This window comes from Artemia sp. Qi Xiang Cuo, chromosome 5 (genome assembly GCF_049724085.1).
Source record: "Artemia sp. Qi Xiang Cuo chromosome 5, ASM4972408v1, whole genome shotgun sequence".
Taxonomy (NCBI): domain Eukaryota; kingdom Metazoa; phylum Arthropoda; class Branchiopoda; order Anostraca; family Artemiidae; genus Artemia; species Artemia sp. Qi Xiang Cuo.
The window spans coordinates 54,632,173-54,650,406 of NC_142798.1; the positions used below are offsets into that span (position 1 = coordinate 54,632,173).

General features: G+C 32.9%; 1 protein-coding gene across 5 annotated transcripts in view; it reads left to right on the top strand.

Annotated features, from left to right (window-relative positions):
* The first annotated feature begins 1,513 nt into the window (after nt 1–1,513).
* mask (multiple ankyrin repeats single KH domain) overlaps nt 1,514–18,234 on the top strand; it is a 97,151-nt gene continuing 80,430 nt past the window's right edge. For all 5 annotated transcript variants that reach the window (XM_089089724.1, XM_089089726.1, XM_089089727.1 and 2 more), the window contains exons 1-3: nt 1,514–1,898; nt 11,647–11,854; nt 14,372–14,516. In XM_089089724.1, the coding sequence (XP_088945850.1) occupies nt 1,590–1,898; nt 11,647–11,854; nt 14,372–14,516 (662 nt within the window). In that variant the 5' untranslated portion in view covers nt 1,514–1,589. The remainder of the gene's footprint in view (nt 1,899–11,646; nt 11,855–14,371; nt 14,517–18,234) is intronic.

Here is an 18,234-nt window from a genome sequence, read left to right on the forward strand (position 1 = left end):
GGTATGATTACTAGTCTTTATTGACGGAAAACGGTATTTAGGGTTCTTCAATTTTAGGTATTAACGCTGATAAAATTTGTCTTTAAAAAAAAATGAAGACAAAGCTATGGTTATGCTATTTTTGTCTGAAACAATTAAAGTTTTTTTGTAGCTTCAAGTTTACCACTTTAATTTTATAACTGTTTCAACATGGAGTAATGACGTAAGTACGACCTTTATTGCAGCTGATTAAACGAAATAAAAGCGTCACTGTGTCATCACATATGTAAGCTAGAATATATTCCATGGATATCGAAAAAGATCTTTGTTGTATCTTCAATAAAAGAAGCAAAATCGTTGCCTTATTTCATTTTCATGAATCGGTGCCCTGGAAACTCTTGAAAGTATTAACAATAGGACCTACCTACTTAGATAGGTAACTATGCTTGAGAAAGCACTCGAGTATTGTAATTTAGGTAATTTCAAACGTTGAACTAGCTCTTCTTTGGGTAATCTTTTTTTTGTAATTTGCTCTTTAGCTTGTTTTGCCTCCCGGGTCCCCCTCTCCCCATAGATCTGACCCTGTTATTATTTGAACTATGAACCTACAACGGGATCAAGAGCCATTGCGTCCCAGCAGTTGATTTGGAGGTGTGTTTACATTGCCTGCTCTTCTAATCTGAACAGGATAAATAAAGAATATAACCTGGCTTATCCAAAAACGGTCAAGACAATGTAAGCATATTTGTCAAATCCGTCAGGAAACATGCAACACCTGGTTATACAACAATTGTTATTGCTGAAGCAAATATTAAATAACAGAATGAGGATATTTTATCAGATGAATCAGAGCAAGAAGAGCCCATTGATAATAATTTTCCAGAAACAATTAGTAAACAGCTAAGTAAGCTTCCGTGATGCTTAATGAGAGACAAATAAAGTTCCTGGGAAACTTTAATATCTTCCCAATCATTCGTGTTGCTGCAGTAATGCCCTCAACTTAGGTGCTACTAAAACATTAAGTCTGCCTTTGCATATGATTCCTACCTTAGCTTTAGGGAGCTATATTTGGTACTTTCCAGGCACTATGGAATGCCAACTCATGGCTTAATAATGATTCCGCATTGATCGTCTGGGTTTATCAAACTGTTTTTCTTTTTACAAGAAAACTCATCAGAACGAAATGTTTTACTGATTGATATATTGATTTTAGCTACCGCTCATAAACATATTTAGGGTTTTGTAACGAAATATCATCGCAATACCAAAATAGAAGTTCTAACCTTTATATTCTCTAATTTTGTTTATGGCTTTAGTTTTAGACAGGGTCTAAAAAACAGCTGGGAATTGGAAATTATTGTGTGATGACATATGTGTTTGTTTCTTTTTATATCAAAATTTTGTTTTTGTATCTCGCACACTGCCATTGCTAGATGCCGCAAAAATAGGTTGTGTTCGGCAAAAATTTGTACTCTGTGTCCGACATCCGGGGAATCGAAAATTCTGGGAAGAAAAATGGCGTAAAGAAGAATGCTGAAATAAATGAACACCAATAATTTTACGCACAATAAAACAATAATAAATGCTGCACTTAATGAACTGTCTTGAAGATGCAGAATGCTTCACATGGATCTACTTCCAGAAGACAAGTAGATACAACAAAAGTTATTGAACTAGAAGAAGTGCAAGATAAAACCGAATCGTGTTTAAGACTTGGAAATTCTAGCCAGTGCTATATTCAAGAAAGTTTAGAAGAAATTGTAAGGGACAGCTTGTCCTTAAAGTGTATAGATTTTTCTACTGTTCAGTCAATATTAAGTATTGAACAGTCATCTGAAGGCTCCTCAAATTTGTTTGTAGAATCAAGCTGTGGATCAAGTTGTGTGTCTGATTCTGACTCAGAAGTCTCCATTATTGAGGTATGTAGTTTGCATATTATGCCTACTTAGTTTTATTATGGGTGTTGTTACATAACACAAAATGTTACCAATTTATTAAAAGTTATAGCCTAGGCCTTAGTCTATTTAAATCTAATTATTATGCTTCAGAATGCCTGCCTGGTATTGAATAGCCTATTCAATAACAACCTGTGGTTTGAGCTCTTCTGAAGGAAATATGCTAATAAAATGGCATAAAAAGGCATCAAATGGTGTATTCACTTTAGTCCTAACTCTATAATATGATTTTGTATATATTGACCTAAGGGTAGTAGAATACCATTGGACTGAATATTTTATGTACTTTCTAAAGGATGGCTTTAGCAAGATTCCTGGAAGCCATTACTTGCTTGGTCACATAGGCCTATCCCCAAAACCACTGGAAAGCAAAATTGGGAAGATAGAAAACAAATGCAATGCTTATAGCACACAACTTAGTGGAACATATATGCTATGGTCTATCTAGCTTACCTGCACATTTTAAAGGAACTGCCCCTCTTCATTTGTTCCACATAGCCTAAATTTTCTTTCAGTTATGTAGCTATGCTCTTCCACATTCTTTTGGTTGTTTGAAAATTAGCCTATGACAGAAATGTGGTTTTCAGATCCATTTTCCATAACTGGTCTGAAATCACTTAAAAAAAAAAACAGAAAACATTTACAAGTTGCAAAAACCCAAATGGAAAATTATACTAGGGTAAAATTCTACTTTAGCTACTTTTGGCTATCTTAGAAAGGGGTTAGGTTAGGAAAATGAAACTTTCAGGGATGGGTCTACAGGCTAAAGTATGGGTAAATTTTTTGTTATTCATATTATTGACTTATGAATAAAGTAAACATACCACTTGATGCCTTTTTGTATGCTCTTTCCAAATATAATAATCATTTTTGTTCGAAATGAATTTTCCAACAAAATTTGCCATTTGCCATGAATTTGCCATGGAAATCAATTTGCCATTTACCTGTGCCCCAGCCATTTAAACATTTGCCTCTCAATTACTTGGACTATCTGTCTTGGCTTTTCTCTGTCTATGACCAAGTCTGTTGATTTTGAATTGAAGTTATCAAGTATTTTGCAATAGATTGCATCAAGATGCTGGGTAATTGTAGACAGAGAAAAGCCAAGACAGATAGTCAAAGTAATTGAGAGGCAAATGTTTAAATGGCTGGGGCACGGGTAAATGGCAGTTTTACCCATGCCATTTACCCACCCCTATATATATCAATTTAGGGTACATATTTGCACATTAACAGAGTAAGGGGAAAGTTTTAACTTACCTCTCATTTATATAAGAAATAAAATGTACCCACCCCCCTAATGTGCAAATATATACCCTGAATTGGTATATATAGGGGTGGGGGTGAAATTAATTTCAGACAAAAATGATTATTATATTTGGAAAGTAGCATAAAAAAGGCATCAAGTAGTATGTTTACTTTATTTGTAAGTCAATAATATGAATAGCCTAATAAAAAAATTACCAAAGTATGTCCCAGGAGGGTATTTTGAAGTACTACCTCCACTCCTTCTCCCTCTAGAGGGTCCTGAAATTTGCTTAAGCAGCATTCACAAGCATGTCTAGCTAGAATCCTATGTCTAGCCAGAATACAATGTCTAGGCAATGGCCATTCACAGGTAAAATTTGGTGCTTAGCTAAAACTACAAATTTAGTTTCAAATTGTCATTTCTAGCCAATCAAGAGAGCTTGTGCAGACAAAACTTTGAAAATTGTAATCCCTATTTTTATTGTCACAAGATAATGGGTGAGATAAGCAAAACAATTGCCTTAGTGTGCTTTACTATTATGTCTGGTCTTGCATATTTGCTTAAAATGAAAAAATCAATTAATTAGAAAAGAAAAATAAATTTCAGTTTAAAAATGTAAACTAAAATGATGAAAATAGTCAAACATGACATATTCTGATTGGCTGTAATCAAACATACTAGACATGCTTGTGAATGCCACTTTACATGACAGGTCTATACCAATTGAAATTTTGACAAAACAACATTTTACCTTAATTTTCAGTTATCAGTTTCTTTTTCTCTGACTTGGTTCTGAAAATACAATTCCTGTTATTTGAATTGAATTTTAAGCCATATCAATGTTTTTTTTTCAAAACGTAGGAAATGTATTTGTTTATCTTCAAAACCTTATAGATTGGGATTGAGCAAAGTTGTGAAGCTGAAAACAATTGTGTTGTACTTCATTTAATTAGAAGATCTATTTTGCAAGGTTTGACCCTCTAGAGGGAGAAGGAGTGGAGGTAGGTACTTCAAAATTACTTCCCAGGACATACTTTAGCCTGTAGACCCATCCCTGAAAGTTTCATTTTTCCTAACCTAACCCCTTTCCAAGATAGCCAAAAGTAGCTAAAGTAGAATTTTACCCTACTTTTTCCTGGCTTGCAAAGGGGTTAGGTTAGGAAAATGAAACTTTTAGTAATGAATCCAGGGCCTAAAACATACTATGGGAAGGTATTGCCCAGATTCCATGTTAACCCTCTTCTGAATTTCTTAGAAATTTGTCTACTTGACAGGTCTATAGGCTACCTAGTGAAATTTTGACCAAACAACATTTTACCTTAATTTTCAGTTATCAGTTTCTTATTTTCTGGTTTTAGCTCTTAAAATGCAATTCCTGTTAATGTAGTAGAATGTTAAGCCATATCAATTTTTTTTTTCTAAATTTAGGAAATGTATTTGCAGATCTTTCAAACCTTATAAATTGGGATTGAGCAATGCTGTGAGGCTGAAAACACTTTTCTTGTGCTTCATTTAAATTGAAGATCTGTTTTGCCAGGTTTTGCTTTCATAACACAATAATTTTTAAAGGTATCAAATGCACCTAAACATGTAAATATCAATTGCAAGCATAAATTCACCCTCATAAAATTGTTTTAAAATCACTGGATCCACTGGATAGTATCATAAATATTTCTCACTTCTTTAGTTTCTCCCTGGAATTTGATTCACCTTAGAAAGAAAAAGGTTGATGATAACCCTAAAACCCTCTACTCTTTAACACAAAATTGTCCCCATGTTGAATTATTTTCATTTAGTTTCTGGTAGGTTGAGATGACTGGTGTGATGTTGCAGGTTTAAATATATACATGACAAAAGACAAATTATATCTTTTTTAAATACTAACTTTTGTATTTTCAAGTCAAAATTTGGCCACAGCCTGGATCTACATTGTTGTTATCTTAAATCACTTTGTCTAGCAAAATAAGGAAAAAAAGTTATCTTGCTGCAATTACTCATTCTCTTAAAGTAGCTGCCTCAGCAGTAGAGTAACATCACAGAAAAATGGCTAGAGCAATGACCCAGAGCTGCAATTTTCAAAGAACCATCACAAGCTATGGTTTAAGATAAGGGTGGATTGTGATCATCTCGGATCTGGTTTAGTTTTTAGAATTCCAAAAAAGAATTAGGACCCTCAATCCTGTGATTCCTTTTGTCCATTTACAGTTTTTTTGTTATTGCAAAACTATTTGAAAAGAATCTTCTCTCTAAAATATCAAATAGGTGTGATTGCAAAGATCATCAGTTTGGTGTCTGTGCAGATTATGGTGTTAGGAATGTACGTGCAGTTTTGTTTCTTTTTGGAGACAAACAAGAGAATGAAGAAACATTTATATGTATGTGCAATAGATATTTCTAAGGCATTTGATTTGGTCCTACACTCCAAAGTTGTTTTAACACTCTAGAGGAGCAGGTTAAACTCATTCATTTACGCCTCTCTGTGGCAATAGTATAAAAACTATTTTATACAAATCTGGATTGAAAATCTTTATAGCAGCTGAATTTTTTGTGCGTTCCAGAGATAGGTGAGCAAGAAATCATCAGTCATAAGTTCTACAATATTTATCAATGCCATCCTCCGTCCAACCTGCAGAAGGTGGTTGAGCTTGTCTGTCCTCAGTTTCTCCAGCTTCTAGCACATATTAACATCATTATACATAACCTAAAGACTCCTGGATTCCTGACCCTTCATTATAGTTCTGTTACAGATATACATAGCCATGAAAGGATTTTGCAAGTGTTTTGATAGTGGAAAATTTATTATATAGTCCAACTACTGATGAAACCCTTTTGCAGTTGGGTGTAGAAGATGTAACAAGAATTGGTACTCTATTTAGTGCCCTAAAAGGAATTCTTGCCAAGGTGAAAAAAAAAATTCCAAGTGGTAAGGACTATGCATTTGACATTTGTGAGAAAGTTCAATTCATATATCATCAGCCATTAAAAGAAAACGTAAAACTCCTGCACAGCAAGAATGATAATCTTAGAAATATTATTAAATTACAGGAAAAATTGGAAAATAAAAACACAGTGCCTCTATCCTCCTCTGAAAATTGTAGACTGTACTCTAGTGTTGTGAATGGTCCTGAAACCTTCATTATCATTCTTGAGCCTATGAGGCAATTGATCATATGAAAAAAAATAGGGTCCCCCAGCAAAATCTTTGCAAGATAATAGCAAAATAATCAGAAAAAATACCAGCAAATTTTCAGCTAAAAAAAATCAGACAAGTCCAGAAGGTAAAATTACTGTTTAACTTAATTCAAAACAAGACTTTAACAGTGCTCTTTGTATTTTCTTTTTCTCTGGTTTTAGCTCTGAAGATGCAACTCCTGTTATTTGAGTAGAATTTTAAGCCATATCAATGAATTTTTTTTCTAAATTTAGGAAATGTATTTGCAGATTTTTGAAACCTCATAAATTGGGATTGAGCAAATTTATGAAGCTGCAAATAGTTTTCTTGTGTTCATTTAAGCAGGAGATCTGTTTTGTCAGGTTTCACTTTCATAACAAAGATTTTTTAAGGTCATCGAAGGTCACTGCCCTCAAGAGGGAGAAGGAGTTGAGGTAGGTACTTCAAAATACCTACCCAGGACATCCTCTAGTCTTTAGACCCATCCCTGAAAGTTTCATTTTCCTAACCTAACCCTTTTCTGAGATAGAAAAAAGTAGCTTAAGTAGAATTTTACCCTACAAAGGAAATATTTAGTGGTTCAACTATCCATTAGGAAGGACCATGAAATTCTTACACTACTTTTAAACATTCCAATATAATCATATCATTCCTAAAAGTGCATTGCTTTTTTCTGGTTTAGTATTCAGCTACCTTCCAATTGAACTCTTTATGTAGCCACTCTTTGTCAATTTTGTACTTAAATGTTTGGGTTGATTTTGCAGATATTGTTAAAAAAAACATTATCCAATTCAGCAAAATTATGTAAAACAAAAACCCTCACATGTTGTTACCAAATAGGAATGGAGAAGAATTGCATATGTAACTGAATAGCTAAAAACCTAAGCTATGAATCAATATGATTATTATTAAATTATTTCAATATCAAATGCTTAAAATTATTAGTTTATTGGCTTACCTAGAAGGACTTCTTTTCGAAAATACCAATCATTCTATTATGATGTATATATCCTTCCAGTGTTTCAGTTATATTCACATATTTACAGAAAGCTGATCTCCTTCTGATTCTAAAAATGTAACTTTTATTGCTTGATATTTATTCTTCAAATTACAAATATTAAATATAATTTAGTATTATTAAATATAGACCTAATCTGTTTATTAAATATAAACAGAGACCACATTTTTAATTTGTGCCCACAGATTATTGGTGAAAATTTCAACAGGAAGGCAGGGCTCTTGTTACTACCCTCACATTGCATCATGCTGTAGTAAAATAAGGGTGGTCCAAAAACCCATCTCTATTTTTCCATAATGCCAAAGAAAAAAGTTCTTTTACCCTACTGTGTTTTCTGAAAGCTGGTTCCATAGGCTGGCAACTCTGGCTGAAGAAGTTGTTTTGTTCTGTATTGGAACAATGTTGGGATAAAATACCCAGTAGTCAGTCAGCTGACTACTGGGTATCCACTCTTTAACAGCTAAGTCATTATAAAATCTCTACCATACTACCTAGAAAGTTTATTGTTTCACCTTGGGATATGTCAAAATCTTCTTAACAAGTATATGATCAGCTTGAATATTTTAACCATATACAACACTCACCTTAAATCACATTTAAAAACTCATTCTGGATCAACCAGCAGTATGATGCTCATGTAAATGCTGGTCAGTGAATAAAGTGTGCTGACTTATCAGTTGAGTCCCAAACTAATTGCCAGGACTTGTTCACCATTCTTTGTCAACTGATGACTTGAATGACTCAATATTCGCAGAAGACACTGCATCCTGGTCTAATAAGTTCCATAGACTTGCCACGGCATGCTTCTTGAAAATTTTTTGATCATGTCCTCTTGTTCTTGAAGAGATATATGGGATACGTTTTTATGGCTGAGCAGCTTGAATGTCATAATCATATTCTCTCTTTCTGCAATAAGCCAGTGTGGGTAAATTCAGTTTTTCAAGCTGAGAGGGGTAAGGAATGTCATAGAAGCCTCTGATGCATTTAGTTGTATGTCTCTGAACTGATTCTAGAGTTTGTTGGTCTGGTTTAGTAATAGGGTTGGCAATACACATACCAAACTCACATGGCAATACACATACCTCAGTCAAATTGAACCTTTAAAAGCTTTGCAACAACTGAGGGGAAATGACTACTAAAAGTTCTCTTAAATATGCCAAGAGTCTGACCAGCCTCTGCAGGAACAGTCTGGGCATGTAAACTTTGGCTCATCATCAACTAATAGACCCAGGTTATGGTCAGCATGACTGCTGACAATAGGTTGCCTTGTTTTGTCCACTGACTCAATTGAGTGTCTTGATGGTTGTTTTTTTTTTTTTTTTTTTTTTTTTTTTTTTTATTATTATTATTATTATTATTATTATTATTATTATTATTATTATTTAGGGGATAACTGCATTTCTGGACATTGAACTCCAGCTTCTAAGTCTCTGCCCAGCAAGTAAATGAGTTCTATTCAGCTTGAATGATTTCTATTTTTTCTGAACTTTTAATTGAACCAGTTACTTTTAAATCATATGCATAGAGGGGGAAAAACACATTTTTAATAAGGAATTCCGGATCACTTAAAATTACAAGGATGAATCATAGTCACAACCTTGTCTTGTTGAAATTATCAACAATTTAGTGGAGGGAATAATTAAATAAACAGAACACAAAAGGGAATCTGCAGCACTAGTCACAGAATGCCCAAAGGCCACCAACCCACTGTATTGTAGGGAAGTGGAAGTTTCCAATAATAATTAAATCATTATGATTATTCAGTGATGCTGAGGAAAACATTTTATCAATTATTTTGATGAGAGCCAATTCACATTCTTCAAGGCAAGGTGCACAAGGACTCCTATAAATGGACCCAGGATATTTTTGTCTAGAAACATAATATCAAGCTGAACTGATTCAATTCAAGGCTTCCTTTAAAAAAGGAAAATTGATAATGTTGACCTGGACTGGTAGAATATCTCTACCAAATGCTCCAACACCTCTTCTGTAGTTTGTCTTTTTCAGGTTAGTTGAAATCCAGCAGTTGAAATGTCTGTTTCAGGCTCTGTTGAAATCCAGCAATCTCCAATGAGTCTTCAGTAACAGGGAATGTGGTATTGTTTTTGCAGGTTATTAACTAATCCAGCTATATCTACTGGTTTTTCTTTGAAAACCACTTGGGATGCAAGAACCTTGTTAGAAAGACAATCAACATTGGTGGAGACAATGCAAAAAGTATTGTTTTCATCATTGTTTGACTGGATAAGGTCAGTAAACCTGACTACTTCAACAACCCGAGCTATAATTTCATTCTTTGCAAGATGGAAGTAGATATTTTTTGTGCCTGTGAAGTGGGATCAAAGAATTCCTTGATCAGACTAGAAGAATCTGCACTCAAATTTTTAAAACCTAGAGTAATCAGTGTAGATGTCCAACAAGAGGGGCTGGACATCTACTGGAGGATCTACATGGACAAGATAACTTTAGTTGCCTTGCTTCTTTGTGATAGTGTGGTTGAACTCACGGCTGTATAACTAAGATTGACTAGAAGTAATCTGTGTTGGATGAATTTATTGTAGTCTATCCATCAATGCCCAAACTGAATCTTATCTTGTGGTTGGCTAAATGATTAAATGTCAAAATTGAGTAGCCTAAACTTCTTGCTTATGAGGTAAATGTAGAGAAAATTAGGTGTGATTGTGAAAGACAACAATCTGCATAATTATGATGCCAATATAATGGTATAGATATATCTATTTCAAAATATGTCCTAATATGACGATAATACCAGGATATTGCCCAGCCATAGTTGCAATAGCTTGACTTTTGTTGCAACCAGCTAGCAGTGGAAAATGTCTTTAGAATGTCCTGGAAACCAAAAAACAGTGGCTATAGACATGAAGATGCGTTCTTCAAGGAAGCGTAATTTCCTGAATTACGTTTTGAGTAACAAAATTGAGCCTTAAAATTGGCAAACTCATTTTTTTATTATTCTTAATATTACTAAAGATTAATAATAAATCTACTGTAATGCCTGAAAGTTTGTACTTGATCCCTCAATGTATATGCCTTTTCTCCAGTTGTCTGAAGTAAAGATGTCTCTGTAATAAATAGACTTCTCCAGTTATAGAATTTCCACATTCTTTTTGATGAAAAGGAATTAAAGGGGGCTTTTATACCTTAAGCCAAAAAGCACATTAACAGTGAACTTTGCAGGTTTAGAGACTTTTCATTAATAAGATGAGGATTTTGTATACCAAGGTTTTACAACTTGATTTGCTACCAAGTCTCAGAATATGCAAAAAACTCACTGGAGATTTGAAACTGAATTTTATTGAATCAACTTGATTCAAGGTAGAACATGATGCGCCTCCCTTTACCAAAAGAAAAAAAAAGACAACAACAAAAAAAATCCCACTTCTGTTCTCAAAAAAACTAATAAGAAGAAGAAGAGGGAAGAAAAAGTTAATGGAAAAAGCGGAAAAAGAACCGCCAAATAAATCACGAATTATCAGAATAGCAACATAAACATGGATGCTCATTTCAATAATTGTCCCTCCAAGTTTTAACACAATGTACTTTTTGTTGAAAATCAAATGGAAAAGAATCTTCGTAGTTCTTATTTTTTATCAAAAAGAGGACATATAGGATGATCTTGAAATGAGCATACATATCTTGTGCTTAGCACATATGAGCATGCATATGTGTGAGGAATATCAAGAAAATAAAGTGAACCTTGAAGAATTTATCAAGCTCATTTGTATCAAGTATTGAACTTTATCTCTTATCTTCACAATTTGGGGGGAGGGGCTCTCTTCTAGATTTTTGTGAAAGCACTGCTGGAATATTCGACATTCCTGTGTTTGCACCCCCTCTCCCCAAACAAGGAAAAAGCTCTTGTGCCCCCCCCCCCTCTATAAATACCTGGTGTGTGTGCAGCCATACATCTCGTAAATCAGACTGAATTAGTTGCTTTTTTGATTAGATAATTGCTGCTTAAATAACCTAAAACATTCACTTCAATTAAATTGTAAATGGGCGGGTGGATTGTCACTGCAGCCTTGCTCTGTGAATATAAATTTTCCAGTCATTTGTGACTTCTATTTCCAGTTGGCAGCATTGAAAATTTCTCTGTCATTTATGGGTAGAAACATTCCTTTGTGGGCTCCAAATGATACTTTCTAAATCAGTATTTTACTAAACAGGGTTTCAAAAGATAAATCAGGATTTTTGCTTTTTGAACATTAGTAGTAAAAACTTTACTTGAATGTTAATTTGTTTGAATTTCTAGGTTGAGCCATTTGAGCTTGATGAGAGTGAGCTCGAAGTAAGTACGATTTTTGGAGTGGGTCTTTTCCCAAAGACGTCAAAAGTATTAATAGCTGCTGTGTCAGCCGCCATTAAAAAGGCAGCAAGTGCTAAGGGTATAGATTTACATTTGAAGTTGGAGGAGGACCAGCAAACCCAGGAAAAGCTGGTTGCTATTTTGGAAGCTGCAGGTAAGATCGATATTTTATTAATTAAAGTTAGGTTGGATATTTTCTGCCTGTAAAGATAAAGCTGAACTTATGATATGACATATTTCAATTAGAATTATCATAGCATCTTTCTACTGCTATTTTTTGTTGATAAAGGCTTTGGATATGAAGCCAACATTCAAACTTTTATTAGTCTATATATGTGTAAATATTTCTCAATATTTGCTGTTTTAATCAAATATTATCTCATTTGTTGTATTTGTCAAATATCTCCAGGGATTGTTATTAAGACAACCTTGGGATTCATATTCATATAGGCTCTGATTTTTTTTAGATTTAATTGAAATTCGTTTTTTTATTATTGTTATTATTAATCTTTAAATTTAGTTATATGGAAGTGGCAGTCCAATTTAATTCATTGATAAATCTGTGGATGTTTAAAAAAAAATGCAAAAAATGTCGCTTTTTTTCCTTGTCATCAAGCAAAATGTCATTGTTTTTTATATATATATATATATATATATATATATATATATATATATATATATATATATATATATAGGCATTATCAATATTGCCACCATTATTTGTAATGGCAAAAGTGTTATTTGTTCCTGTCTTTCCCTGAAAAGGGACCTTCTTGTCTTTTCGGTCACCAGATAATGTTTCATGATTTTTAAATCTGATTAAAAATTGTTCTTATTTTATGTGTAACGATTTTGAATGCTAGGGTCATTTCTCATAATCTTCCTCCTATGCAGTTTTTGACAGCTGCATGTTTCATTCCTCAACTGACTATCATAATATATATTGCTCAATACTTTATATAATCTTCCAAAGTGCAGCAAGGAACCTATATCCAATGGAGTATCAATTATATCTTGTCATTATTATTAGAAATATAAATTTCAGCAGACCCCAAATAAAATTTTAATTTATCTTTCAATAGAAACATTTATTAAATATTGCAGAATTTATTGTGTCTTTCATTAAGAATTTCCTACTGGCACTTTGTAATATGTGTGTTCTGTATAACTCTCTACAAAAAAAAAAAAAAAAAAAAAAAATCCCGAATTTTGAACTATTGTCCATTTGCACATAATTTTGTAATATCAAAGGGTAATAATGTAGGAAAGATAGTGCTTTTTACTATTGGCAGGGTCTGGAATATGGTATGTAAATGTATTTTGGTATTATTCTCATTCTTTCTATTATTGTTGCAAAGTTTATAATAATAAAAGTAATAATAATAATTTAATTATAACACACATCATGAAAAGTTATGACATTTGTGGACAAATTGAAAAAAAAGAACCAGAAACAAAACTTAACATCTATTGATAAAACAAGCAAAATAAAACAACAATGTGGTAAAAATCGAAAGAATAGTGAGACTTACAACTTACTTTGAAGGATGCTCAATTCAGCTGTTAGAGCTGGGGTATCCAATTTATTAATAATTATACTGTTACTATTCAAAGGGGGGATTTAAAGTAAGAATTTACAATATCCAAAACAAACTGGTCAATTTTTCTTAACTTTGTTTTTTTTTTCTTAAAAAGGAATAGAGGCAGAAGACATATCTATATGTTTAATTTTTGTTGTGTAAACAAATAAAATTATAGTTACTATTAATTTATATCTATTAATGGATTGAATGCAATATGCAAGAGATGTATGATGTGTGCTTATTTCAATATTAATGTTACTGAATTCCTTAAAGATATTCAACTTATATTACTTAGTTAAGAGCTAAAATAAACCTACTCCCTTTATAATTTCTTTCAATGCATTATAGTTTACTTTTTTTAATATTACATCCTGGACTAGTTATTGCTTGGGTACTCCTATGTGAGTCACATCTTTATAAGTCTCTAAAATTGTGTGGGTGAAGATCACTTTTTTAGTTAAACAATTATGAATCCCGGATTTCCTCCAACTGATGTTAATGTAATTATACTACAGAATTAAGAACTTTTTCGTCGTGTTTTTCCTTCTCCTTTCTCATTATACTGTTTTTAGGCACAAGAATTAGTTGGTGTTTGGTCCAATTGATCTTTAGTGTGTAGGTACTGTAGAAGTAAGAAACAAATTAGGGACTAATAAGAAATAGAAGCATGTAATAAAAAGAAAAAAGAAGAAGTAATAGAAATAACCAAGAACTTTTTTTTCATTTTTTCATAAGATGTGCAGTTTCTGGTCTTAAGGATTGGGTGAAGTCTATTCCACATTCCACATAATCTTTAGAGTATTGTGCCATAGAAGTAAGAAATATATTAAAAATTAGTAAGAACTAGGAGTCAGTAATTTAAAGAATCAAGAAATAGTTATAAGGCATGTATTAAGAATAAAAAGTAAACCAAAAATACTAGAAATTTTCGTATTTCCTTGTACGTTTGTTTTGGATATACGAGTTTTGCTCACCAGAATTAGTTAGAGGTCATTTATTTTTTTGATTTTTAGTGTATGGAGAATCTAAAAGTAACACATATACCGGTTGTGACGTTGCCTCCATCATGTTGCTTGTTTTGTTTCTAGGTATTTCCAAGCTGTCATTAGACGAGAAAACTTTACCAGAGGAGTTAAATCGTCTGTCTTCAAGTGTTTCTTGTGCTTTGGACGAAGCTGCTGCAGCTCTTTCTCGTATGCGAGTTGACTCAAACAACTTGCCAGTTGATACAAAGTAAGTTTTGAAAATGGTAGCATCTAAACTTTGTTTTGTCGATTTTTATTATACTATTTTTTTCTGATGCTGTAAGGTATAATCCTTCTCATATTTTCGACCCTCCCTCCCCCCCCCCCTCCATGAGGTAAAAATTGATGGTATTCAAATGAAGATATCAGTATGACTATAATTTTTTTGAGGATTATTAATGATTTCTCTGGCGTGAAACCAGTCACTTTTACATCGATCTTCGGCCGAGTCTATGATAGTTTTTTTACTTTTTTGGTTAAAAACATATCTTTAGGTAGCAGTTGATAAGAAGCAATGTGGTAAAACCCCGAAGTGTTCAACTGTTCACTTTTTCAATAGTGTATTTCATTTTAAAACATCTAGACAACCCCAGGAAATGAATAAACTTAATTACAATAGATTTTAAAAAAGCCTTCCATCTTGTTGATCACAAGAATGCTCTGGAAAAAAGGACGGAGAAAAATATTCCTGAATCTATTATTAATATTGAAAAAGTTTCTAGTAAACAGAGAATAAATTGTAAAAATGAATTATCTTCTTCTTTGTTGGTTTTCCGGGGTATCCCGCATGGAACAGTGATGGGCCCTTTATGTTTTGTCCTCGTGAACAATGAAACTGCTGTTGGGCTAGAGAAAAGATGGCAGTATGTAGATGATCTCTCCCTAGCCAAGGTAATGTCTGGAGTTGATTAAAGCCAAACTTCCAATTACATTCAACAAGTTACCTGTGAAGCAGCAAAACTGAATATGAGGAAAAACACTGATTAATGCTCAGTATTGACATTTTGATTTCTTACGAAAAATCCTACCTGAATTTAAACCACCAATAGACCCAAACCTCCTCAGCAATAGCTCCACCCTGCTTGGGGTAGTAATCTAATCTGATTTGACTTGACTTGAAAATATAAAGTTGATTGTAAAAAATGCAAACAATGCTATGGAAATGCTGAAAACTAAAGAAATTCCTGGCTCCAAAGGATGAACTAAAATTAATCTTCTGCATGTGCATCCATCCACTATTAGATTATGCATTTCTTTTTTGGCGTTTTGCTCTGACGAAGAAAGTAATAGAATTAAATGGGTTCAGAAGAGGTCACTGCAAACTCTTTTTGTCAAATAGCATTTGAACTTGACCCTCTTTTTGTCTGTTATGAGAAACTGTGCCTAAAATTTGGTTCAACTTTTCTCCATCCCATATACAAGGATTTCCTCCCATCTCCCTTTGTCCCTCTTAGATCCTGACTCCCCAGAGAAGCAGCTGTGAAAGTTACAAAGCGTACACCGGTTTACCTCACATCGCTTATTGTCAAAGCTTTGTTCTGAGTGTTGTTAGGGCCTTTAATAATTTATGTTTTTTGACAAATGTGCTTGTCGAAAAATTTTTCTTGTTGTGACTGTATTTTAATTAGCATTATATTTGTTATATTTTATTGGATTAATTGATTAAAAGATACCATGTTTAGGCCATTCCTATGAAAGTGTATCTTGTTTACAATAAAATATTTGATTTGATTTTTTAGAAATTTAGGTTGTGTAACGAAAACGAATTAAAACGTTACGATGTAAATCAAAACAAGATAAATTGTTTTGGTAAAGCCTCGGATATCCTAATTGGCACATTTAGAACTATCTCTTTTATTACCTTCCGTTTGTAACTCGACTTGTTCCGTTTGTAATACAATATTAATGAATTATCAAAATTTTGGGAGCCTAAGTCAAACAGAAGAAGAACAAAAATTTAAATATTGATTTGATTTTGATTTTATTGCTTTTGGTGGAAAAAACGAGTAGTATTTTAGTGTTTGTTTCTATGCAAGTTTGGGGTTTGTCTTTTTTTTTCGGACAGTTTTTGGTATTAATCCTTCTACGGTTTATTCTTTTATTTATTCAAAACTGAAAAGTCAATTAGGTACTCTGAAGCCGAAAATTCAAAATGAAACTTTTCCGCATCTTCGGTTTTACGTGACTGCCTTTTTTGAGTTTCCTTTTTTTCTTTTTTTTGCATTATTTTCGCAGTTGATCTATAGCAGTGATTTATAGCAGTGCTGCTCCTTCTTTTCTTTTAATTGATGTAAGCCACAAATTTGGCATGTTTTGCTTGTGGTAATTGTCTTGTAGTAAAAACTTCTCTTGTCTATTTAAAAAAAAAATAAGACTTGATCCATTCAAATTGATTTGGGAATGCTTAGATATGCCCTAGTGCCTTGTTGAATGGAATTTTACCTATAAAGAGATACTTTTATGAAAACTGTTTTTATTGTTATAGGTTAAATGTATCTAAGTAATTGACATGAATAGAATTGCACACTATATCCGGTTAAACATATTTCAAATTACGCGTTTGGAAACAATTGAGTATCAAGAACAGGCTATTTCTAATTAATAATGCTCATTGTAAGGTAGTAAGAAGGAGAAAAGAATAACCTCTGATATTCTCAAATATCGCCTTATAGCTCATTGATGTATGATGTTGTATGAATGGTTACAGAAAGAACTACAAGTCCTGTTTCTTTTTATATAAAAAGATGCGTGGATAAATATATTGTTTAGAAAAGAATTTGTTGTGTATAATACTGCCCATGAAGCAATTTCAAGAATTAAATCCAGATAGCTGCTCTGCCAAATCTTATTGGGACGTTTTGGAAATTTCCATTTGAAGTAGCAACGAAATCCTTAAAGGATTTTCTTAAGTTCTATGCATATGAACTTTGCATAAGGTAGTTGGATTTTTTTTTTTTTTTTTTTTTTTTTTTTACTCTTTTTTAACTTCTACAGGAAACTTTAGCCTATTTATTAATCGGAATATTTTATTTTATTTAATGGAAGTCTTTGATTTTAAAAGTTTTCTTTTTTTAATAGCTCATTGTTAAATGATTAATGGTGAAAGACAGAATTTTAGTCCTTAAGTTATATTTGGGATTAGAAAGTGTAGATAAATATATTGTGATAAAAAGGATTTGCGATATCTAATACTGCCTTTTGAGGAAATTAAAAATTAAATCCAGATAGATGCTCTGCAAAATTATAGAAATAATTATAATTTGTTTTAATTATATAGATATGGCTAATTTATATGGACTAACTATTCATGTAATGGTATAGAAGTGATGCTACAAGAAAAGAGCATAGAAGTAGTGCTAGTATGCTATCAGAGAAGAGGCCACACAGACGATCGTTAGAGCACAGAGTCTTCAATCTGAGTTTCAGTCTTGATTCAGAGTTCATGGTGTAAAGACCTCTTTTTGAATTTAACCTCTGTTTTAATTGGCAAAGGATTATAGTTGCTTCCCGACCTACAGCTAATATATTGATGATAATTGATTCAGTATAACAAAGGATTAAAATCCGAATAAGTGGGTTATTTTAATTTTTGCTACTTGTTTGAGAATTCCCATGGGAACTGCGGATATTATTATTGATAACCCGTACGAGGCGGATCTGCTTTTCTTTTACCTACTGACGTTCTCCCCCCTGTTTTCCCATCCATATCTCCGTCTGAGATCGAAAGAAGAATTGGAGAACTACGAAAAACAAGTGTCTGCCCTTTAGATATCCCGTTTCCTCTTATTAGTCCTTTCAATGACTTTCTCTCAAGGCCCCTTTCTCTTATTTTCAATGAGATTACTTACTCTTGCCAGTATCCACAAATTTGGAAACAGGGTTTCACAACCCCTTGAAAAAGGAAGACGGAAAACCTGGTTTTGAAT